The following is a 26,434-nucleotide window of genomic DNA, read 5'->3' on the forward strand; positions in this document are numbered from 1 at the left end:
TAAATTCTATAAAACACTTTGGAAGGCCAAGGCAGGCATTCATTTGAGGTCAGGGGTTCAAAACCAGCCCAGCTAACATGGCAAAACTCCACCTCTAATAAAAATACAAAAATTAGCTGAGCGTGGTGGTGGGCGCCTGTAATTCCAGCTACTCAGGAGGCTGAGGTAGGAGTCACTCGAATCCAGGAGGCAGAGGTTGCAGTGAGCCAAGATTATGCATTGCACTCCAGCCTGGATGACAAAGTGAAGCTCCGTCTCAAAAGCAGAAGAGGAAAAAAAAGTCAACTTAAAAGATGACAGGGTGATAACAGAGTGGTCAATACATCAAGAAAGCCTTGGGAAGGTAGATAATTTCCTCATTATGACCACGTGTCAAGTAGCCAATTTTAAAAGGTCAGATAAAAAAAAAAAAAAGACCACTTAAGACTCAATACATCATCATAAAGGCTAGGTTTTAAAACTCTACACGCATCAGGGTGCTTCTGTAATTTTCTTACATGATTGTCATCTCTATTAAAGCCACTATAACTTACATTGCTTTGTACACAGGAGATTTCTATGAATTTTGTCTATTATCACATTTTAATATTAATTTGTTACGGGAGGAGGAAATCGGGAGATATAAGTAATTTATTCCTTATATCATGAAATCAGTTTATGTATAAAAATATCTTTAAGTTATAGGAAGTGTGCCAAAAACCACACACTAATCTACTCAGAGTCACTAAGAGCACTGTTTATTTGACATTAATCCAGATGACCCTCCATTGACAATGTAGATCCATTTTCCTAAACATGAGATAGGAAGGAAAAAAAAATCATTCAAAATGTCTAAGAAATCTTACTATTGTAAGAAACACAAACACCATAAGCTTCATTTCTATGAAAATTTTGCCTTCTTCTTTATTATAGATATAATTAAGGTTAACAAACGATATATTGACAAAACTTTAATTTTTCTTAACTTTGATAAACAACATCAGAATGCAAGGCAAAAATATACATCTCTCAGCCACTGATCACTGTTTTGTCAGAAAGCCTGAGTACCTCTGCTGCACAAAAAGAGTCCCGCAAGAAATCACTGGAGTACTACACTCCAGTCCAAACACCCTCCCTTCACCTCCCAGGCCTCAGTTTCTTCATTTGTAAAATTAAAGGGTTACGCTAGCTGATCTCAGAATTCTTCCAGACACTGACATTTGATAAGTAGTGTTTAAAATTAAATGCTTACTAGGTGTTATCTTCAGCTACTCTTAGAAACTTGCAATACAATATAATGTAAAAAGTGAGAATCAGTGAGTTTTAGACGTCTTCCTTTGAAAAGGTCAGAGAAAGAGGGTATTGCTGGAAATATTTTTACAGATACTTTCTACTGATTATGTTGACATTCATTTTTATTCCACTGAAGAGTTAATTCCAAAGTATCACCTTAAAAGGCTATTGGGGCTGGGCAGGGTGGCTCATGCCTGTAATCTTAGCACTTTGGGAGGCCAAGGCAGGTGGATTGCCTGAGGTCAGGAGTTTGTGGCCAGCCTGGCCAATATGGCAAAACCCTGTCTCTACTAAAAATACAAATTAGCCAGGTATGGTGGTGCGTACCTGTAGTCCCAGCTACTTGGGAGGCTGATTCAGGAGAATTGCTTGAACCTGTTAGATGAAGGCTGCAGTGAGCCAAGATGGCGCTACTGCACTCCAGCCTGGATGACAGAGCGAGACTCTGTCTCAAAAAAAAAAAACAAAAAAACAAAAAAACAAAAAAACAGGCTATTGGGCTATAGGAAAAAAATTCTACAGTCTATAAACTCTGCGTGTGTGTGTGTGTTAAGCTGATCATTCAAACACTAAACTCCTTTCTCAAAACAATTGAAAACAGAGTCTTGAAGAAATATTTGTACACTCATGTTCATAGCAGCATTATTCACAGTAGCAAAAGCATGGAACCAACCCAAGTGTCTCTTGAAGCTAACGGTGGTATTTACATATTCCCCATAATGGGCTATTATGCAGCCTTAGAACGGAAAGAAATTCTGACATATGCTACAGGAACGAACCTTGAAGACATTATGCTAAGTTAAATGAATCACAAGAAGGCAAATAATGTATATGTCCATTTACATTAGAGTAGTCAAAATCATCGAAAAGAGAAGTAGAATAGCGTTTGCCAGGGGCAGGGGGAAAGGAGGGGAAGGAAAAAAATCCTTGTTTAACGAGTATGGAGCTTCAGTTTTACAAGAATCATGGAGATGGATGGTGGTGATGGCTGGACAACATTATGAATGTTTTTAATGCCATTTACCGTATACCTGAAAATTGGTAAGATGACAGGTTTTAAGCTATCTGTATTCTACCACAATAAAAAAATGAAAAACAGAAAAATTCCTACAGATGGCATTTTTAATCCAGATTTGCTATGCTACCAATTGTTTACTATCTGAACTCAGGCCTCCCATTAGGTGCAGAATATCGGTTCATGTGTCATTTCATTAAATGCATACATTTTTCTCACTCCTTGCTGTTTTTAAAATCTATAATACAATTTTAGCTAAGTTCACAAAGTACAGGTTAAACATTCCAAACCCGAAAATCAGAAATCCAAAATGCTTCAAAGTCAGAGATGCTCCAAAATCTACAACACTTTTCAGTGCTGAAATAAGGCTCCAAGGAAATGCTCCTGAAGCGTTTCAGATTTTCAGATTTGGGATGTTCAACTGGGTAAGTATAACACGAACATCCCTAAACCTGAAAAAATCCAAAATCCACAACACTTCTGGTCCCAAACATTTTGGAGAAGGAATACTCCACCTATAGCTGGAGGTTTAAGAAAAAAAATAAGATTCTAGCTAGAAGGCATTACTTTCTCCTCTAAGAACTAATCGTTTGAAGGTAATGAAGAGCAGCAGTGAGGCTTAGTCATACCTGAGTGACTGATCCAGCGTCATTCCTGTAAAATCAAAAAACTTCAGATATTCTTCGGCAACTAGTTTGCTAAATTCATTGCTATAAGGAAACAGAATAGACTTGGTTATTGAAAGGTAAACGATTTAAAACACACACAAAACAGGAGAGAATTCAGATTCTAGCAATGGGTCAGAACGTACTTCTTGCCAAGGTGTTTTGCAACATCTGATCTTTTGAATCTGTCCAGATGGTAAAGGCGTTTGGCCAACCTTTTCGCTGCTTCCACATTGCTGCTGGTACCATTACTGAGATTTCCTGGGGTCTCCTTTTCCAAAATTTCAGTGCTCCCCATTTCGGAATGAGCTTCTAGCCGTGTTGTTTTCACCCCAGCATTGCTATGATAATTGATAGAGAAAATAATAGATATTTCTTATATGGCAAAAAGGAAAATATCTGATGAAATATTGATAGTTTCTTTTAGTTTGGCTACACTATCTTAGATGAGATCATTTTATGTTTAAATATTCATAAAAGTAGTTTCAGTTACCATATTTTTAAGAACTAAAGAAAAGATTGCCTAAATCTTAGGCAAGTAGTTCCCAAACGTTTTGGTCTCTAGACCTTTACATTCTTAGAAGGATTCCATAGAGCTTCCCCTAATGTGGGTTATACCTACAGATATTTACCATAGTAGTAATGAAAATATACACATTTTTAACTCACTTAAAAATAAATCTGTTATATATAACAAATATTATAAAGATACAACTATGTTTTCCAAAAGAACATAAAATTTAGTGACACAAATCACAATGTTTCACCGTTTTTTTTTTTTTTAAACACAAATTTCTTTAATGGCTGGCTTACTAGAGGACAGTTGGACTGTCCTGTAGTAAGCCATTAGAACAGCCATTTCTGTATTAGCCATTAGAACAGCCATTTCTATATTCAACCAGTAACAATATATTATTTTGGTTGAAGCACATTGAGAAAATCTGTCCTCACTCATCTTTCGTTAAAAAAAAGAAATATGTTAATATCTTTTTCAGATAACTGTGGATATTCTTTTTTGATATAACACCAAAATGAGATAAGTGGTAGTTTCTTAAAGGATATTCTTACTTGCAATATGGAATCTAAATTTGTGTCAATTAACTTTTTGTACTCTTATATTAAAATCTATCTTATACTTTGAATGGATCTTTTAACCAACACATGATTTTATAACACACACATTGGTTATTTGCAAAACATGTGTTGACACATTTCATTATATAACCTTAAAAAAAAAATCACATTCACTAATGTCACGATTAATGAAAAGGCTAAATATTGGGAAGCTGCCAAACCTTCAGTGGCAGATACAAGTTTTCCAAAATTGCAACGTTGGTTCCAAAGCTCAAATGTAATCATTTGCTAAAAATATTATCAGCCGTTTTCCTTAAAGTAATAGACTTACTCCATTTTCAAGAAAATGTTTGCCAATAACCATAGTTTGCCATTCGCTCAAGGAAAAATGACATTTAATTTAAAAAGTGACTATTTTTTAACCTCAACTTAAATGACAGATGAATGTTTTTCCCGGAGACGATCAGGAACAGAAGTGCTTTATTCCCATTTCATCACACACAAAATTAAAAAGACATGAACTCAAGCGTTGAAATGAAATAAACAAACTGTACTGGTTTCATTAAGGATTGTTTTTAAAAGGTGAAACTGGCCTTTAATTTCATTTTGAGCACATGACAGTGGAGAATACAATGACTGGAAGAGTCTGGTGCCACTGCCTGAAATTCTGCTAAGACCCCCACTGCTGTTTTTGTACCATACGATATCAACACAGTGAAAAAGAAAAATAATGTTGTAGTAATTAGTGTACCATAATTTTGATCTCACAAACCTACTGAAGGAAGAAAGCTCCACAGGCAACACGTTGCGAACTTGGCCCTAGATAGGGCTTAAAGACTACAGCCTGTGGTCAGCTATAGATGGTTCCCATGTATTTGTAACACTGAAACTAATGAGGATACATTAATTTCCAAATCTTTATCTTAACTTGGAAGTAAGACATGCTCATGATAAAATGTGCTTAAACGGCCTTCGAACACACTTACCACAGATGCTAAACTAAGGGCGGTCAGAATTTTTCCATAATGGACCAAATCATAAATATCGTAGACTTGCAGGCCACATGTGGCCCCTGTCACACATGCTGCTTTGCTGTTGTTGTTTTGTCACAACCTTAAAAAACCTAAGAGCCATTCCAGGCTGGGCAGAACTGGGCCCATGGATGGGAGTTTATCTGCCCTTGCTCTATCCCATAGTTCTTTAACTTGGCTTGCACTAAGCAGAATAACCATTTACTGTCTAAACCAGGACACTCTAAAGGGGAAACATGCTATTACAATCGTTACAAAATAAAGAAAGCATTATCAATCAAAAAAAGTAGTACTGCTAATGGGCATTTTTTCTTTTGGGGTGATTAAAGCATTCTTAAGACAGTGGTAACGACTAAACAACTCTGAATATGCCCAAACCAACGGATTTTATACTTAATATAGTAAGTGATATAATATTTCAATGATCTCAAAGGTGTTATGTTTTTAAAAATCTGAATCTAAAAAATAAGTTGTAAACTTATATCACTGAATGACAAAAACCATTGTAGCAAAAATAAATGCATTTCTAAGCAGAACTGCTCTATCTTGCCACTTATTCTACCGCATTTACAAGTTCCCTTTTCCCACTGCTCTACCTAGGAAGCGCTGGCCTTATGCTTCAAGGTCACTGAGAAAGCAGCCAGGGCTCCTGGACAACCAGCTGGTGTAACAAGTAACTGCAGAGTCTCATACTCCCTTCAACCACCACAGGATTAGAAGGAGTTAACTGTCCCTAGCAACTCTTCTCCAAGCACACTTTATCAGCAAGCACCCGACTTCCTGCCCTTGAAATGAAGCTCTAAGAATAGGGAAAAGAGAGAGAGTCTTTCAGAGTCAACTGTGTAAAATCGTCAATGACACAATCCCAGATGACACCATGGGAGAAGCTGGGAATACAAACCTAGGTCTACCAAACCCATGCCGACTTATTTCACCATAGCTATTAGTGGTAATAGTTCACTTATTAAAACTCTAAGTCAAATACCCAACCACAGTCAATATCAATGGTAGAACAGCAGACAATCACTGGAACTGACCCAGGAAAACTAAGATGTATGGTAACCCTCAACACCCTGAACAGTTTCCCAACAGACACACCCACCAGTTAAATTAAACTGCTTCATTACGATAAAATCTCCATGAAAATGTATTTTTAAAAGCATGATTTTTTTCATCCCACATCTTCCATTTCAGACTTAACATTACATGGCTGGGTGTGCTGGCTCAAACCTGTAATCCCTGCACATTGGGAAGCCAAGGCAGGAGGACTGCTTTAGCTCAGCAGTTTGAGACCAGCCTGGACAACACAGTGAGACCCCCCTCAACTATGACAAAAAAAATTTTTTTAAAGAGAGACTTAACACTACCATTCAGTTTTGTGAAATATATCCCATCAGGAAACTGAATAATCATTATCGACAGTATAATCCATGAGAAAACTCACAGTAGAAATTTCCTCATGGTTACTTTGTGTTTTCCCACACAACTGAAAGAAATGTAAAATATTTATTCCGAGAACTATGTTAATTACAATCAAGTACTCTTTATAATTACACACAAAACAAAACCCTTGGAGTTGTGTTTCCGTGCGTGCTTTTCCTATCATGTAGTAAAAACAAATGTCAAAGAAAGGATTTTCTTCTTAATTAAACCACTACTTACTGCTCACTTCCCAGGAAAAATTCATGGCATTTATTTAATCAGTCTGTGCAAACAATGTACTTACACCACATATATAATACTGGCCCAATTTTGTTCAAATACAAGTTCTCATTCTAATGATAACACATTTTAAAAATTTACTGCTCAAAATCATTCCATTCCTCATGTTACTCATCCTCCATATTTGCCCCTTTTCTACTATGCTGCCCAGTCCAAGTGATTTCACCTAATTTTCTTCACATTCACCAAAACGATATAATTGCAATATCTGTGTGTATCAGACTTTCTGGATCTTCTTCAAAAAGGCTTCAGTAAAAGGAGAAAATAAAGAACAAAGGATAAATATCCCTGTCCCTAGATGGCTTCATTCTATCCTTTTCACAACTTAGGAGATTATTTGAACAAGAACCGAAATTGCACCTTTTAAATCAGAAAGCTTGACAATACGATGGCAATACAAACTTACCAGCAACCAGACAGACACCAAGCAGAGCCCATCACAACCCTTGGGGTGTGCCTGGACCATCCTTCCTCTCTGAAGCCCCGTCCAGTATTCTTCAGCTCCCAAGTTCAGTGTTTGCCGAGCCTCACAGCCTTCCAAGAACCTGACTCCCTGTGAGGTCACACTGCTATGACCTCACATTCTCAGCTGAGTGTTCATTGTTGGGGTTTTTGTAATGTTTTTGCAGTTCTAATAAAAACAGGAGCCAGAACACAAGGGCCACTGTCTATCAAGAACATAAGAAACAGTGAGCCCAGTCTCGCTCACACTTGATAAAGCCGACTCAGCGATCCCTCTCAGAGGGGATAACACCCCATTTTGTTTCCTTGAATACACAAGGCATGGCAGCTCTAGTCTGTTGAGCATGAGATGCTTTCTACAGTTTGGATTTTCTCTTTTCTATAGTTCAGTATTATTTTTCCCTATTTTTCTTGATCAAATCACACTTTACAACCTAGTAAGATGAATCCCTACCAGTCACTTAAATGTGTAAGAGGCTTCCCAAAAGCTTCTCCCTGTGTTCCAGAAAATGCTTCCCTGGGGCCTTTACCTCTGTCCTCCAAGTGAACATGGTAATATTCTTTCATCAAAACACTCCATCATCAAATGAAGGACCAGATCATTGAGTCTGATCACCAGGCCTTCTCACAAGCTTTTGAATCATACGAAGATTGGCAGGTTTTCCAAATAAAAATAGGGTACCCAGTTAAATTTGAATTTCACATCAAAAACCAGTGTCTACTGTAAGTATGTCCCAAATACTGCACGGAACATACTTATACTAAAATACTATTCATCGTTTGTCTGAAATTCAAGTTTAACTAGGCATCTTATATTTTATCTGGCAAAACTTCCTGAAATGTTTTTTTTCTAAACTTTATTTAAAGAATTCCAATAATGGTGTTCCATGATTGTCAACTGGTAGCTTATTCACAGTCAGAATCCTTCTCGATTTTTTCACTTGTTTCTGTGATTTTATTCCTACTATTTTTCTACAGTTTTCTGAAGAATCAGTAGATTATAGGTAACAGTTTTATCAAGACTTTACAAACACCTTCATCTGTGTTTTCATCCTTCTCTCTTGACCTGCATGGTACCACCAATGTGATAATGTGGCCACTTTACACAAATCCTACACAAGAACCATGTTCTGTAGCATGTCCTAAGGCCTTCCCAAGCTGACCCCAATTTCTCTTTTTGACTTGTCCTCTACTATTTCCCTCCTACTTGAGCCACACAAATACAAACTGTTGTTACGTATGTTGTTCCTTTTGCCTTTTTTTTTTTTTTTTTTTTTTGAGACAGAGTCTCGTTCTATCACCCAGGCTAGAGTGCACTGGCGCAGTCTCAGCTCACTGCAACCTCCGCCTCCCAGATTCAAGCAATTCTCCCAGCCTCAGTCTCCTGAGTAGCTGGGATTACAGGCGTCTGCCACCACATCCGGCTAATTTTTGTATTTTCGTAGAGACAGGGTTTCACCATGTTGGCCAGACTAGTCTTGAACTCCTGACCTCAGGTGATCCACCTGCCTCGGCCTCCCAAAGTGCTGGGATTACAGGCGTGAGCCACCGCACCCGACCTCCCTTTGCCACTCTCATTACCCTCAACCCCACCATTTCAAATTCTGTGATCTCTTAGCGCTACCTTTTAAAAATCTCATCGCTTTCACCTACCACTGTCTTGAATTCCAGTTCGAATCCTCAACACAAGGGGCAGCTGAAGGTACTCAACAGCCACGTGCTAAGAGAATGCAAGAACACAGCCATCTGCCACGTCTACTTCTTCCACTGTCTTCCATGCTATGCTATCAGTAATGGTATGTGGCACTAATTTTCCAATTCACTGTAGCTAATCCTGGAAAGTTCTGGAATATAAGTGACATCAGTAGTATACTACTGCCTGTATAAAACAATATACTCAGTAGTATACTGTTTTACTGTCAGTTTTTCCCAGAACTTTAATAAATAGTATACTACTGCCCATTTCAGACAGGCAATAGTATACTTTGAATTTAAATTTTAAAATTCTTTAAATTTTTATGTAATTGTGGTAATGAAACTAGGACCAAAAAACAAGTTAGGCTAAGGTGTCACAGCTCCCTGCACCACCCTGTATTTATAAAGTGTACCCCGAGTGTTGTACTTAGAAAATAATAATAGCCACCTAGTCGAGTTGACTTTTATACGTAACTAGGCAAAGGCAAATTAGAAGAATCTCAAGGAGAAGAAATGACTTCAGCTGCAAGTGGAATAAAAGGATGAGGGGGAACAACATGACCCCTTTGCCATTCTTCAGGCTGATGACATGGAAACACAGAGGACTCGAACCAACAGACAAGAGGGCCAGTACAAACGCGCAGCTTTCAGGGCTGAAAGACTAAGTACACCATAAGCAAAAAATAAGGAAAACCCTAAATCATAAATTGTCTCGGAAAAGGGAAAGGAAAATCATTTTGGCCATCATTATCTATGGCATTTATTTCCTAGGCAATGTGGAGAGGGCACATCACCTAATTCTCAAAGAAACATAAATGAGAAGTTATTCAGAACAGCCATAGCACCTGCCGTGGTGCCGTAAACCTAATAGGTTAACGATGGTTAGACACTTACTATGTGGCAGACTCTGGGCTGCCTCCTAGGGATTGAATTGTCAGTCTTATGAAACAGGCAATAGGGTAAGCCATTTTACAGATGGGAAAACTGAGGCAAGGAGCTGGACATGGTTAGTGAGACTCCAATGCTATACTACTTTTATAAGCTTTACTACTATCCATTTTGCTCCTACCAGTCATCTCCTGGTATGTCTGTCCTCATTGATTCAATGAATAAGTATTTACTTCCCTATAATGTGCCAGATATTTTAAGTGCTTGGTAGACTACAGTAAGCAAAACAGAATTAAAAACTTCTACCCTGGGTGGGGAGGGGAGCTAAAAATAAATAATTATAATAAGTAAACTCTACATATTAGAAGATGACGTTTGCTCTGGGAAAAAAATAGAGCAAATAGAGAAGAGGAACCCTCAATTGGGGATGAGGATGGAAACATTTTTCTACAAAGTGGTCATGGGAGGCCTCATGGAGAAGACACGAGTTGAGGAAGACGTAAAGGAGATTAGCCTTGGCACTATGATAAAATAACAGCATTCCAGGCCCAGAGAAGGCCCAGAGGCTGGAGCATGTTAGATGTGTGAGAGCAAGCAAGAAAGCTAGCGTGGCTGGGGCAGAGGCAGTGAACAGAGAATACCCATAGAGCAATGGGCTTGTGGGGTTGAGGTTTCCATATTTTCTCGATTCAGAGTCTTTAATGTGTAAGTTTTTCATGACACTCCAAGGCCAAAGGAAATATATTCCATTTAGTAACAGAATAATAGTGTACAAATACTTATTAAGTTTGGACCCAACAATTTAGTCATTTGAAAAAATACACATACATTGAAAGAAATATTATTTTTATTATTAAATAACCACGATCGCTTACTAATGGATGTGTGTACCTCTGGGCCATATGACTTCCTAAATCTCCGATCAGACTGGACACTGCCACTCATTTTCTCATAGCACTTAATTTTTATCACAATGACTGGTGAAAATCCAGCTGAAAGCTATGTCATCAAAAGGAATATAGCACAATCTGATGTTGACACTGAACTAGTCATTCACATGGTGTTTGACAGACGATGAGAAGAGCTGTGTTTCCCTTGAAATTTTAGATATCCTAAGAAACACCTGTGAGGTCACTGCAATGCCCTAGGACACCTCTGCAGAGTTTGGGAATGACTTTGTGGTTCAAAGGCCTTGTGGGCCACTATGGAGACTGGTTTTTGCTCTGGTGAAATGGTTAATACTGAAGGGTTCTGAGTGAAGATCTAAGATTAATTTATATTTTTAAAGGGTCACTCTAAGTATTGCTTTGAAAATAGACTGGAGGAGTGCAAGCAGGGTGACCAGTCAAGGGGTACCGCATGTGTCAGGGAGGAGCTAGCTTGGGTGGGAGCAGGAGCTGTAGGTCCCGGAGGACCTGCCGACTGGTCCTTTGGAAGGCTGAGAGAAAAGTAGTTACGTTTTAGGCCTGAGCAACTTCAAGGATGGGGTTACCATCGACTAAGATATGAAAGACCAAAGTTAGCACACGTTGTGAGAAAAAGAAGTTAGATTTTTGATGTGTTCACCTTGAGATATCCATTAGCTATCCAAGTAGGATGTGAGGACACGTGGAGATTTCAGCAAAGACACGTGCCAGGGTGCACTGCAGGGAATTCTCAGTCGCTGTCCTGCGGTGGGCCCTGGCATTCTTCTGTTTAAGGACCAAGATGATCTTGATGCACTGTCAGAGTTTTGAGTTACCCATCTAACACACGGGAAGTCATTACAGATCTAAAGAGGGGAATAATAATCAGGCCTGGGTTTTGGTAAGATCAGTTTTGCTTGTAGTGTGGAGGGAAAATTGCAGGGAGACAAAACTGAAGACAGAAAAACCAGCTACAAAAGGTATCCCAATAGTACGGTCAAGAGACAAGAAACCAAATTGCGAGTCTGTGTGAATATGAAGGAAAAGCCTGCTCTGAAAGCTATTGAGAAGATAAAATGGAAGAACAGGGTGAGGGGCTTAAGACGTGCATGGAGCTATGTTCAGAGAGCGGGTGCAAGACTAATCCTGGTGGAAGGCCATGCCACCAAACAAGAGAATGAACACAAGAGGAAGAAGAGGGAATAGGTAACAGTGTGTGCACATGGAAAGAAACAAACACTTGTGGAAGACCAGGAGTTTGGTTCAAAGGAACAGTAGGTACAAGGTGCCCACAGGTTAACCAGGCAGAGCTGTCTGGTTGCAACAGCAACCATCCCCTATCTGCAAGAATTCAGTAGAGGTGAAGTAGTCACCCTTATGTTGGTGAAGGAAATCACCTGGGAGAGGCTCGAGTTTGCTCAGTATGACCAAAAAGCACCAAAGTGTGCCAAAGAAATATGTCTAACAGCAGTCTATTCATCTGAATTCGACCACAGCAGAAGAATCCGGGGGTCGCTCTTCATTCGTTAAGGAAAGTCCACCTGCGAGTGTTCAGTTTGCCAGCAAGTAATGATTATTAATTTAGAAGATGCCAAAAGCACTCATCTGCTGGAGAACTCCAGTCAGATCGCCCAAGTTCCAACACTGGCTCCTGTGGTCACCAGCTCTGGGACCTTAGGTAGGTAAGGTCATTATTCTCTGTAAACCTTAAGGTTTTTAGCTATAAAACACATAATAGTATCATATTCGCAAGCTGTTATGAAGATCAGATGAGAAGATTCATGTACGATGCTTGGCATGTAAGATGTCTGGCACACGGTAAACAATAAACGTCTGCTCCTGTCACCAGATGCGTCTTCGTCACCAGCACCACCAGCCTCATTAAGGTTATGATGACATGAGATAATACATGACAGCACTTTATTAAATATAAACCTCCATACAAATGTTAGTTAGCGCCCACTAGGAATACTTCAGGACAGATGCCTCAAATGAACCTGTTTTCAACATTTACATAGAATAGATTCCCTGGAAGGGACAGCCTCTGATGATTTAAGACTCTTTATAAAGGAAACACACAAAACCTCATTATTGTAACTCCTAACAGCTATTTCTCTGTTCAGCACAGAAGACAAAATTCAGTCTTCACCAATAAAAAATTTTAGTAAAGCATCACATAAAGATTCTGCCCCCAGCCCCACCCACAGCATACCTTTCAAGTCTCACTCCTTTTTCTCAGTCTTGCCTTCAGTATTCCAGCAGAGGGCACCACGTGCAAGGCAGTGCCATGGAAACCGACCCAAACTCACTGTATGAGTGGGGAGTCTGCATTCGCTCCTGAGGCACTGGCTTCCAACATAACAACTGTACTTTTCACCCATGAAGGGGTTCAAACGTTTCTAGGGGCATGATGTGGGTTTTCACTTTCTGTTGTTTTAATTTTTTTTTTCCTTCCCTATACTAAGTTGCTGCTCTTGTGGGATAGCTCTCACATGAGAATGTGATATGTGCAATATTATCAAGTCAAGGTTAATAAACCCTTATTATAACCATTTCAAACGAATAATTTGCAAAGAAACTTACTGGATGTCCAGCTTTAGAAATAAAAGTTTTAAAAATGATGCAAACACATGTGTACGCTCATTATTTGCATAGAAGCTTCTTTGTGCAAAGTAGGATCAGTGAGCCCCAATTCCGGTGGACAAGAAAGGAAGAGTGACTCACAGTCTGACCGACTCATTTCTTAGGAGTGTTCTTAAGATGCCATTGGACATTCTCTTCTGTCCGCATTTTTGTCAGGTTGAGTTAGTATCAGTGTATATGCACTAGACATCGGAAGCTGGGCAGCAAAAGAAGATACAAAGCAGCCGGCAGGAGGTGGTCCGGGACTGGCCAGGGAAGGAATGCAGGACCTTTGACTAACTTAACTGGCAATAGATAAGAAGAAGACACTCTTTATGTGGATAAGAACTACAATTTTCATATCTTAAACAGTTTGTTTAGTGTTTATGTTAAAGAGTTGGGTAACTACACCACTAGTCCTTAGAATACTCGCTTCCTGTCTAGCACACAGGTAAAACATACTTACAAATATGAATTTAGTTTGATCAAATACTCTCCTTTCTTGATTAGGTAATAAATGCTACAATTTAGCCAGGGGACATGAGAGAAGTTCTGGCCTCCCATTGCTCCCACTCCCTTTTCTCTTCTAACTCTTCCATCTTCTGGGATACAAGAGGCTGAACAAATAATTTCTATGGTTATATTATGTCCAAATTTTACCATCTCTATGGGTACATTCTACCCTTTCTTCAAATTCATTTTTTGGGGGGGAGTGGGGGCAGGTGGGGGGGATAGAGTCTCACTCTGTTGCCCAGGCTGGAGTGCAGTGGCGTGATCTCGGCTCACTGCAACCCCACCTCCAGGGTTCAAGCGATCCTCCTGCCTCAGACTCCCGAGTAGTTGGGATTACAGGTGTGCACCACCACGCCTGGCTGATTTTTTTTGTATTTTTAGTAGAGATGGGGTTTCACCATGTTGGCCAGGTTGGTCTTGAACTCCTGGCTTCAAGTGATCCATCCACCTCGGCCTCCCAAAGTGCTGGGATTACAAGAGGGAGCCACTGCGCCCAGTCCCTTCAAATTCTTACGACACCTTTTCCACTGTCCTATAGCATAGGCATTGCTGTGTTTCTCTGTGGCGTGCTTGGAACCACGTGTCTGTTCTGCAGTGTCCCTCTCCTGCTGACACACTCACTGAAGACATAGCCGTACAGTCGCACCTCGCACATAACTTGTGCTTTCTTTTCGTGCACACTACAAGCAGTTTCTACAACAGCAGCCTGACAGCCTGACAACATACCCTCTCTACGCTGAGTTTCCCCTAAGTGCTACCTACTACAACTACACTGAAAGCTGCTCTGTGCGACTTAGGGAAGGTTTTCTTGAATTCACTTCATTTTGTGTGCAATTTTAAAAAGGAAAAAAATTAGCACCCTGGCAAGAATACAAGCAGTAAGACCCTTCCCTTAGGAAATAAAATCCTATTTCTGTCACTTCCCGCTTTCATCTCTTTAAAATATTCCAGCTCCTCAGAAGACAGATCCAAGGAGTCATCTTCATCTGTGGCTATGTGATTAAGAGGGGACTTTTCTACTCTTTACTACCCAATATGAATGAATTACTAATAATATCAATATTTTGTCTTAACTTATTTTTATGAAGAATTCCCGAATGTTTACTCTGCTTCATACACTATGTTAAGCACTTTATATTAACTCAGTTAATGCCCTTGACCCTATGATAGGTACTTCTATCATTCCCATCTTACAGAAAAGGAAACTGAGGTATGGTACAGTTAAATAACTTTCCCATGACCATCCTGCCAGTAGGAGGTAAAGCTGGGACTAGAGCTCAGCACGAGTGGTTGCAGTTGTGCGTTCAGGCTCTTAACTAATATGCTATGTGGTTTTCTACGCTATATTACTACAGGTTATCCTGCATGCATAACTTTGGTGTATATAGGAACAAACACTTCTACTTTTTAGAGGACATCTGTATGATTATATGTGTTTACTATGGTTGCATAATTAAGTATACACAACCAAGCCTGCACAAATTTTCTCTCCAATTATTTATTAAAACACCGACTATGTGCCAGCACATTTCTAAGTACTAGGGGTGCAGCCTTGCCCTTGTGGACTTTCACCTTCTAATAAGAGAGAGAAACAACAAAATACAGGAAAAGTTTTCCCTCCGTTCCTACCTTGCACCCTCCCACAAATATCTGAATATGTTACAACTCACACACCGTTCCAGGTAAGTATTAGGTGTAATAAAGCATCAACAGACAGAAGTCCTTGCTTTCATGGGGTTTACATTCCGACAGTGACATTCTTAAGTGCCTCGGAGACAAATATAACCAGGTATGCAAGACGGGAAGGAGAGGTTGCTGTTTTATTCACAGCACTGAGAAAGAACCACGTGAGTAGAAAATAGAAGTGAGGATGTGACTTTGCAAAGTATCTTCAGATCATTTCAAACAAATGCAGGCCTGGGCAGGATGGCGTTTGGTAAGTTTAAGGGACAGCCCCGAGGAGCCTCCATGGCTGGACAGGAGTGAGCAAGGGGAAGAGGAGTTAAAGAGGTCCCAAGGAAGGCCTGAATTCACTTGCAATTTCAAAGTAGTCAATCACCCGGAAGCTTCAAAATTAACTGCCAATTCTCCAACATCCACGATCGGAGAAGGTACAATTTACAAACGGTTATTAGTATCATATATATACTTTAGACACAAGTTAGCTTCCGAAGTTCGTGGGCTGTTTCTCAGTTCCTCCTCTAATTCTGCAGTACCTCTCCATGACCATCCCATCATCTAAGGGTCCAGACTCCATCAATCACCTAATTCATCCTGTAGCTCACGGATTCAGAGTATCCTCTCCCCAGCACTGTGTCCAGAGGGCTAGTCTGTGATTTTTCTCTGAATCCATATCTTAATGAAATTTCTATCACAGTACCTTGGACAATGGCTGGGATTTAACATACGCTCAGTACCACTGTCCTAAATCAAATTGCAGGAAGCTTAAAGGAAAAGTCAAATGACTGTGTACTCGTCTCAATGCAGCTATCAACTTGAGTAGAAGATGCCCAAAAGCAGTAATTCAAATGCTTTCTTTCATGAATCTGTATAGAAAGCTGAATGTTTCTGAGTTGTATTGTAAGTAATTACCATATTATGGAATCTAGAGACTCTGATCAGTGGAAATCATCTGCCAATGAGCTCTCTTTAAGTTGCAGATCTTTTAATGGTTATCCCTTATTGTTCCCAAATGGGGAGCAACTTCAAAAAGTGGCAAAAATCAAAGTGGACAGAACGCAGGGGTGAAGAGGGGAAGGTCTTCAGCTCTTAATATCTAACCTAAGAAAACTAAAACCATGATTACTAAATAGATGATATGCATTAGGTTTTTTGTTTCTGTTTTTGATTTTTTTGAGATTGAGTTTCACTCTGTTGCCCAGGCTGGACTGCAGTGGCATGATCTCGGCTCACTGCAAACTTCGCCTCCCAGGTTCAAGCGATTCTCCCACCTCAGCCTCTCTAGCATAGCTGGGACTACAGGCACCCGCCATCACGCTTCACTAATTTTTTTTAGTAGAGAAGGGGTTTTGCCATGTTGACCAGTCTGGTCTCAAACTCCTGACCTCCGGTGATCCACCTGCCTCGGCCTCCCAAAATGCTTGGATTACAGACGTGTGCCACTGCATTCGGCCTACATTAGCTTTTTGAAAGACAAGTATCATTGTCAGTTTCGAAGCTTTGCATACGCTTAGGCATTACTTTTAAACTAGTTTTTCCTTCTCTTTATTTATTATATTCTAAAATAGTTACCACACTTTTAGGGAGCTATACATGATCTTACTTTGCCCTTTGATTTCACACTAGCACCTCCTAAAACCAAGCTACCTGTAAGGCGAGGAGGGTGAGCCCTGTGTTCTTTAATGTGAATTAGACGTTATCTGCCTTCTACCTCGATCTCAAAGTGTTTGCTATTTTAAGACTGAAATCATGGCGCTTTGGAGGTAAAAAGTTTAGTGACATAAGCTGGAACAGATTCAGTTATTGGGCACAAGACAGGACAACCTGCTCTGCAAATAAGCTGAGAATTAAAGAGACCCAATAGACAGCAAATTTAGTGAATAATGTCCTCTCCCCCGCCGCCCCCAAAAAAGGAAGGAAAGATTGAAGAGTCTTTAAAATCAGATGGGAAGAAAAGCATTGCATTTTCTGGCTTTCTAAAGTGTGACAAGGCCTTTACATTTATTATCTTATATTAGTGACAGTCAGAACCTCCCAGCAGATTGTTAGAGTAAATTTTAAAAAGGAAACCCCTGGACAGATGAATGGGGGCAGAGGGGTCGGGCATCCCTATCAGGGCTCACAGGTAAACAAGCAGAATTCAGGGCATGTCAGCCTGTTACATCAAAGACCCTTCAAGTGCTCCGGAGGAATTGTGGAGTAAGCTGGACAAGCACCTACCTCTAGGCCACAAGGACTTTAGAAAGCGAGCTGCAGTGAACTGAGATCATACCACTGCGCTCTAGCTGGGGTGACAGAGCGAGACTCTGTCTCAAAAAAAAAAAAAAAAGATAAAAGCAGAGAAAAGAAAGCGAGCTGTAGAACTTCCCAGCAATAGACCACCTAACGACTGTTCACATGAAAACAACTGGTGCGCAGAGACAGAACTCATGACTCCAAATCCAACCCTTTTTGTCCACTGCACCATTGTCTAGAGCAGAGATGACAAGGTAAATAGCTATTGACAAAGCTGGCCTTTCCAGAGGATAGGTTTGGTCAACAAACACCTTGACAAGTATTTTTCAAGTCAACTAAAAAAGACAGAGTCTAAAGGAGAGGACAAAGTGAGAGGCAGCACAAACCAGCTTGAAGCACCAAAAAGAATCCTTTGGAACCAGATCATGAGCCTTCCTATGAAGGGAGGGGATGAGGCCAGAAGCAGCCAGAGATGCTACTCAATAGAAACAAAAAAAGTCCTCCCCAAACTCTTCCCCTGAAACTTTCAAGAGGGATAAGGCAAAAGTGCTGTTTTTGGCAAAACTATGTAAATACAAATTCATATCATATTTCATTACTTCCTAGACACACTTTTTTCATATTTCAAAGTCTTTAAAATTAGAATTTTTTTTTGTTGTTATAGATGGAGTTTCACTCTATCACCAAGGCCAGAGTGCAATGGCCTGATCTCGGCTCACTGCAACCTCCGCCTCCCGGGTTCAAGTGATTTTCCTACCTCAGCCTGCTGAGTAGCTGGGATTACAGCTATCCGCCACGACCCCAGGCTAATTTTTGTAATTCCAGTAGAGACGGGGTTTCACCATGTTGGCCAGGACAGTCTCGATCTCCTGACCTCGTGATCGACCCACCTCGGCCTCCTAAAGTACTGGGATTACAGGCATGAGCCACCGCGCCCGGCCAGAATGGTTTTCTTTTGCTTCAACCAGTGTGAACCCGGGCAGCCAGGTGGCTATCGGATGTTTATTACCTGTGCACAATGCAAAATTATACTGTTGGTTTAATCTTGATTTAACTGATGTTTACAGTGTCTTCAAAAAGATCACGCTATAAAAGATACTGAGACAAAAGTATTATTTATGTAGACAAGCACTGAGGACATGCCAAAGTAATTTTTATGTAAACATCTGTAAGTTTAAGAATTACTAGAAACTGCAAGAAAATGCTTGTGCTATAGTTAATTGCTGGCATTTTTTCCCTTTTTTTTTTTTTTGGTTTTGTATTTAATGCCTTCATTTTCTCCAAGTGAGATGGCATATTCTTTTCTGATAGTACCAGAAAATACATAAAAAGATACTTTTAAATATGTAGAATATAAAATATAATAAATTAAGATATTAACTTATCTCCCAATCAATAGTATCTTAGATTCAAAAAGTTCTATGCTGTTTGTTTTCACTACTACTGTCATCCCTTGGTATCTGTGGGGTACTGGTTCCAGGACCTTCCCACACCAGTACCAAAATCCACGGATGTTCAAGTCCCTGATATAAACTGGCACTTCATATTTAAATGTAACCTACATACACCCTCCCATATACTTTAAGTTGTCTCTACGCTACTTTTAATAACTAGACAATGTAAATGCTAAGTTGATAATTGTTATGCTGTATTGTTTAGGGAATAATGACAAGAAAAAAATATGTACATCCTCAGTATAGATGCAACCATTTTTTTTTAAAGTATTATCGATTTCCAGTTGGTGGAATCCGCCAATGTGAAACCCACAAATAAAAAGGTCTGGCTGTATCCAGTTGTCTTAAACTTCAGTGACATTTCATTTTGGTTTTATCTCTTTTGAGACAGCATCTTGCTCTATCACCCAGGCTGCAGTGCAGTGGTGGAACTGTAGCTCACTACAGCCTCAGCCTCCTGGGCACAGGCAATCCTCCCTCTTCAGCCCCCTGAGTAGCTGGGACCACAGGCGTGAGTCACAATGCCCAGCTCATTTTTACAATTTTGTAGAGACGGGCGCTCCTTATGTTGCCCAAGCTAGTCTCGAACTTCTGGATTGAAGCAGTTCTTCCATATCGGCCTCCCCAAATGCTGAGATTACAGGCGTGAAGCCACTGCACCCAGCCTAACGTTCAATTTTTAAAAACAAGATTTTCTTCTGTTTCTTTTCATTTATAGGTCACGACATTCAAACAATGATGGTAAAAAAGTTTTTGTTGTTCTCTTCCTTCTGTTTCGGGCAAAACAAGTTATTTTGAAATTCTTTTGACATTTAATTCTAAAGGTTTATGGCCAATTCTTCAAGCAAGAACATTCAAAAAGTTACAGAAATTGTCTCTATTCAATGCCTTTTAAAATGCTATTTTTCAATGTAGCCAAATGAGAATATTTTAAAGCACTGCTATTGTGAGTGCAGTAAGAACACTTTTGAGATCATTATTAGAATGTTACTTGTCCATTTTCCAAAACACATAATACCAAGTTCCAAAAAGTTGCACCTTGAGATAGGTAACTATTCCTTATGAAAATAAAATACAAGTTGCATGAAATTTGCGTGAATTAGTTAAGACCAGTGTCTATAATCAATGCCAAACAAAATTAAAAGCTGCTGAGTTTTTCCTAACAAAACTGAATAATATTGTTTCTCATTTGTGACCAGTTTCTGTGGAAATGAACAATATTCTAGCTAATTCAAACACTGTTGCAGATAATATTAAATAGTCATGTCATTTTAATTCCAAAACTTTGACCCCCACCACACACACACACACACACACAACAATAACAAAGCTTCAATTCTAGGGCGCACTTTAACTTCTATACCCATGGCTTCAAACAATAATTTTGATTTTGAGAATTAATCTAGCCCCTCACTTCAAATGTTTTATTTCGAGAAGGGAACACCGACACGCATACACACACACACACAGTTGCTTAGAGGACAACCTCCATCCTAAGAAAAAGTAAGACTGGCAAGGAATCGAGTTCTTTAACTTCTACGCCCCCAACTGCAGAGTCACATGCACGTTAGTACCTGTAGTAAAGACAATAAAGGCATAAAAGTCCTTCAGGGAAAAAAAAAAAAAGTTTCTTTGTTTCACTACCTTGATAATTTTTTGTTTACTTCCTATTTACTTTCTATCTATTCTACATGCAACACACTCTTTGTGAAACAGGCATTCCAACTTTTGCTAAGCTATTAGATTTACACAATAAGGTTTTTTTCTACCACAGAAACTTTGGTTGAGAAGGGGCCATGGGAAGGTCTTGTACATGCTACAAAAAGAAATATCCTAAGAAGTATGATGCATAGCCCTAAATAAAATCTGTCCTGTGTCCTGTCCAGTTCTGCAAAGGACATCATTCAGGCATCACTTGACAGCAGAACCAATCTGTGTTGTTCCTCTAGTAGCAGTACAGTCCATCCCCTGGAGTGTGTTCCAAGTACCCCCCTTCGCCACCCTCTGAGCTGGACAAACATACTCTTAAGAGCAATACTCCACCTGGTGCAATAATAAACTAGAATCATTCTCAAATTCAACTCTTAAAATGGCAAGAGTCTGTGACCTGGGTGTGATGTCCTGGGTCAAACTGTCCCTCCTACACCAGTATCTCCCTAGTGAAAGTCTCTGCCTCCTGACCTTAATGACCTAAGCTATCAGTGTGAACCACTAAGCAATACCCAACTATCTGCTGCAAGAAGCTGCGTATCAGAGATGAACCCAGAAAACAGCTTGCACTCACATTTTATGACTTTCAGAGAACACTGACATTTCAGAATGAAATTCATCATGGAAAAGTAATATGCTGACCTCCCTAGTATATTAACCCCATGTACATCTCATCTTCTCAAATAAAAAAATATGTCAGGTGACCAAGTTCAGATATTTTAAAGTTTACAGCGCAAGAGTATTTGCTTAACGGTGCTTCTCGTAGGTCCTGGCACTACTTCATTCCCATCTAGCGTATGTGCTGACTCCAAAAACAGCAAGCCAATCCAATCAAGCAGCTCTTGAAGTTTCCATTTAAGCTCCATTCTTTAATTTTATTTCTAAGGTATATAATAAATAATATTAATCTGGTTTTATAAAGGAGGAGGAAAAGGGAGAATGGAGAGAGAGAGGAAAAAAAACCTTACACTTCAATAGCTAGAAAAGCATACCTGAAGCCAAAATAGACCTACCAATCTGGAACTTCCCCTCAGGGGATACACTGCTTTCTTCGGAGTCTGTAGAAAACAGAATGCACTTTGGCACCATTCTTTAAGTTCACTTTAAAATTTCTCCTTCAACTATAGTCAAGTCATCTAGACAGTCTTAGTTTTACATTGTGAATTCCTATCAGTGGAACTAGGGCTGATAAAATAAAAACTAAACTTACTTTAAATCAGTTAAAAGATCTTTACCCTAGCCACTCAAAATAAGAACGAAGTACAAGTTAAGTGGCAATAACAGCAAAGGTGTGAATTCTCCCCTACCCTTTACTCACTAGAGGTATGAAAAGTCCTGTCCTGTTGATGATCAAATCGGCTTCTGGGCCCTGTCACAAGAGATCCTGAATTCCACAACTTATCATTGAATTCTGCAATATCACCGGCAAGATGACGTTTCTACACCTTGTCACACAGTATTGTCACATGCTAGTCACTCCATAGCAACTAGAATACTTGCAGAAGTAACTCTCAATGACACCATTTAAAACTTGCCTAAGTTTGTGGGAAAATGAGGATGTCATACCTCCTCTCTCCCCTTACAATTACACACGGTGCTTTATCTTAAACACATACACATACACACACACACACCAGCCATGTTCACAAGTGTTTCCTAATACTCCGATAAGGTGGCCTAGAAAGCACTATAAACTTACTGGAGAAAAAGTGAGGTCAGGCATGGTAGCTCAAGCCTGTAATCCCTGCACTTTGGGCGGCTGCGGCAGGAGGATTATTCAAGCCTAGGAGTTCGAGATCAGCCTGGACAACACAGTGAGACCTTGCCTAAATAAAACAAATTTCCAGGCATATCAGTACATGTCTGTAGCCCTGGCTACTTGGGAGGCTGAGGCGGGAGGAACACGTGAACCCAGGACTTTGAGGCTACAATCAGCTATGATCATGCCACTACACTCTAGCCTGGGTGACAGAACATGACCCCATCTCTAAAAAAGAAATAACTTTTTAAAAGTGAGACCCAGGCTACGTAACTTTTCCAAAGACATAAAGCTATTTGGATATGAAGTTAGAATTAACCACATGTATCTGCCTTCAGTCCTAGAGTACTTTCCACAGTCAACATTCCGCTGCCCTAATATAGACCTTAAATACAGTTGAAAGGAAGGCAACATGGCAAAGAGAAAAGAAATTATAAATCTGGAGGCTCAAGCAGACCAAGGTTCAGGTCTCAGCTCCAAATTACGTCACCTTTCTCACCCTTCGTTTCCTCATCTGTAAATAATGAGGATCAGAACACCTGCCTTACAGGGTTACTATAGGATTAAACAAAATTGGTAGCTCAAAAATACGTATTAGTCTTCAGATGTTTAAGACTTTAATCGTTTCTGCTTCTTAGAATTCTTGATTTTACAAAATAGAAATAAAAAAAATTAAACTCTACCCAATTCCCAGAATAAATTCAGGGGCCATCTATCACTGGCTAAGGCATACATCTTATTATCTACGGTAAATGCTACAAAGAAATGTGTAGTGTTTGGGGGAAGCAGTGAATAAAAAGAGAGACCAAGATGGCTTTCTTCAATACCTGACTGCAATATAGGTAACTAGAAGAGTCAAGTTAAATCCCTAGGCAGGGTATCAGTAATACACAGTACTTCAGCCAGCATGCCAGGGCATACACTAGTCCATCGAGCATCACCCTTTTAGTCAAGTATTTGAACAAACAAGAGGACAAGAATTGCCTTCTTTCCTTAAGTACCCCCCAAACAGTATTCTGTAAAACTCTAGTGTGCTCTAGGCTCTGAAAAAATCAGAGCTATAAAAAAATACACACATACAATGTTTTAACTTTCTAGCACTTCTCAGATTTATTTGACTATGAATCATTTTGTACCTCAATAGAATTTGAAAAACCCTGCCTATCTGCAATACTATACTAAGTGCAAACCCTCAAACTTATGTGTGTATTAGAACTACCTGGGAAATTGTTAGAGGCAACTTTTCCAGTCCCATCTCAGACTTTAAGTTTGAGAACCCAAAAGTTAGTTATATTTCGAAAAGCATCCTAAGTACTACACAAATTTAGAAAACTACTGCACCAGGTTTTAGAGTTGTCAGCTGTGAAGACCACCAGTCTTCTCTTCATTTTCAATGTCTGTAACAGTCACCTGGGAAGCTTGTTAAAAATGCACGTTGCCTGGCACCACCCCCAACAGTCAGATTCACAGGTTCTGGGGTGCAACCCAGTTTGAGAATCACAAATGGTCTAACTAGGAGTTCAGTGTCCACTGGCTATAAGCATCCTCACCGTAACTACCTTGTATTTTAATAGAGGATAAACAACAATTAGGGATATGAGTGTTGAGGGGAAGAGAATCCTGTTCATTGGTACAAATTAACTCAGAGGGTTTCAATATTTTGAAATAAGATGATTTCTTTTTTTTCCAGTTCCAGCTCAAAGGAGAGGATGATTTAAGAAATTATGATTCATACTTTCAACACTACTGCTTTAACTGATCAATGTTTTCAAAGGACTGAGAACAATCTGTGAAAATCTGATCTCCTCCCTAGCCTGCACACGCAACTCATTGCTGGCTTTAAAAGCATTAGCAAAATCAGTACATCCCACAGGGATCTATGTAGTCGACTCACAGTCTCTTCATTTGGTCAGAATCAAGTTCTTCCATATTTCCCTCTACAGCAAAAAGGTCCTGGGATGGTTAATCTTTTATGTGTCAACTTGACTGGGCCACAGGATACCCAGACACCTGGTTAAACATTGTTTCTGGGTGTGTTTGTGAGGGTGCTTCTGGAAGAGATGAGCATTTGAGTGGTGGACTGAGTAAAGTGGATGACCCTCCCCAATGTAGGTGGGTATCATCCAAAGCCCAAGGGCCTAAATGAACAAAATGGTAGACAAAGTTTGAATTCAATCTCTTCCTGACTGCTAAACTGGGACATTGCTCTTTTCTGCCCTCAGAGCTCTTGGTTCTCAGGCCTTTATACTCAGACTACAATCTATATTATCAGCTCTCTGCCGCTCAGGCCTTCCAACACCACCAGAGGCTTCCCTGGGTCTCCAGCTTGCAGATGGCCAATAGTGGGACTTCTGGCCTCTGTAATCACCTGAACCAATTCCCTATAATGAATCCCAAGACAGATAGCTCCTATTGATTCAGTTTCTCTGGAGAATCCTATTACAATTACACTACTCTCTTTACACGAACTAGTCCCATTCTTGGACCCAAAGAGAATTGTATCAGTAGCAATTTCCCTTCTGACTTGCCAAGTCCAGTTTCCCATATGGCTCATCCAATAGCACGTCTTATTACTTTATTATCACCTTATATTCCCTGTGATGTAAATAAGATTATTCCTCAAGATCTTTTGTACCTTTCCCTTGGGAAAATAAATAGAAATGTTACCATCAAAGAAGGAAAGAGTCATATTACCTACAGCTGATTTTGGAACATCTACTGTGTTATCTTTGAAGTTTGAAGAATGCGTGTCAGCCTCCGTAAGTTTGGCAAAGGCCCTTTGGAAATGTTTGCAGGTTTTGTTTTTGATTTTTACAAATCTAATTATGGCTATACACACCCGCGATCAACTTTCATTTTGTACTCAACACTGAGGTGAATATTTCTAGAGCCAGAGGCAGTGCACTTTCTACCTTTCAAATGTACTGTAAGTTCTGGGCCTTAAGTGCTATAGTATAATTAGTATCAGCTCATACCAAAGTGATATGAACGGTATGATGGTTCTCACATTGTTTGGTACCAATATGAATGTCACAGTTAAGAGCAGCAGCTTAAGAGGAAAACGAAGTCCTCACTGATATCAGTTACCAAGCATGTATTCACAACTCCTGCTGGGCACCATATGAATGAAGAACAAAATACAGCTCTCCATACCAAGAACTTCATAGTCTAGGGAGGGAAGACAAACTCCGCACAGATAACTATAAGCAAGACAGAAATAACGGAGCAACTAGTGCTTCCGTTGGAAAAGTTACATCATATACAACCCTGAACCAAAATGTGGCATTTACCAGGTGGATAGTTCTCCCAGCACCCGGGATACGACATACAAGTCACAGACATGTAAGACTTCATGGCTTATCCAAAGCAGTGCAAGAGCCAATGTCACTAGACTACAGGGTGCGAAGACGGGGCAGTCGGAGAGGAGCATGGAATGCTTAGGCAAGGGAGCGAGGGAAAGACTTTAAGTGGATAAGAAAAATAACCAGATTTAAGGGCGATAACTAGGTGGTATTATGAAAGGTGACTGGATGAGATAGATTAAATGAATTGGAATTTCTAAAGTGCTTAGAACAGTATCTGGCAAGTAAGTGCTATGAGAGTGTTTTTTAAGAGGGTGAGACTGAAGATGGGGGTGGTTCCGGTTAGTAGACTCCTGTAAAGGTCAAGGTGACAGATGACAAGGACCCCATGTTAAGGTATCAATACCGAGCAGATGGAGCAGAATTGTGA

At 39.9% G+C, this 26,434-nt stretch overlaps 1 protein-coding gene across 2 annotated transcripts in view; it reads right to left on the minus strand.

Moving 5' to 3' along the window:
* PSD3 (pleckstrin and Sec7 domain containing 3) overlaps window positions 1–26,434 on the minus strand; it is a 594,572-nt gene that overhangs the window by 294,328 nt on the left and 273,810 nt on the right. Inside the window, exons 1-3 of one of the 2 annotated variants that reach the window (XM_011979616.1) lie at window positions 7,186–7,352; window positions 3,099–3,293; window positions 2,917–2,997 (exon numbers count right to left, since the gene is read on the minus strand). In XM_011979616.1, the coding sequence (XP_011835006.1) occupies window positions 2,917–2,997; window positions 3,099–3,293; window positions 7,186–7,217 (308 nt within the window). In that variant the 5' untranslated portion in view covers window positions 7,218–7,352. Of the gene's footprint in view, window positions 1–2,916; window positions 2,998–3,098; window positions 3,294–7,185; window positions 7,353–26,434 lie in introns of those variants that run through there. The other variant, XM_011979615.1, reaches the window with a different exon arrangement.

The sequence above is a fragment of the Mandrillus leucophaeus genome, unplaced genomic scaffold (genome assembly GCF_000951045.1).
Source record: "Mandrillus leucophaeus isolate KB7577 unplaced genomic scaffold, Mleu.le_1.0 Scaffold204, whole genome shotgun sequence".
Taxonomy (NCBI): domain Eukaryota; kingdom Metazoa; phylum Chordata; class Mammalia; order Primates; family Cercopithecidae; genus Mandrillus; species Mandrillus leucophaeus.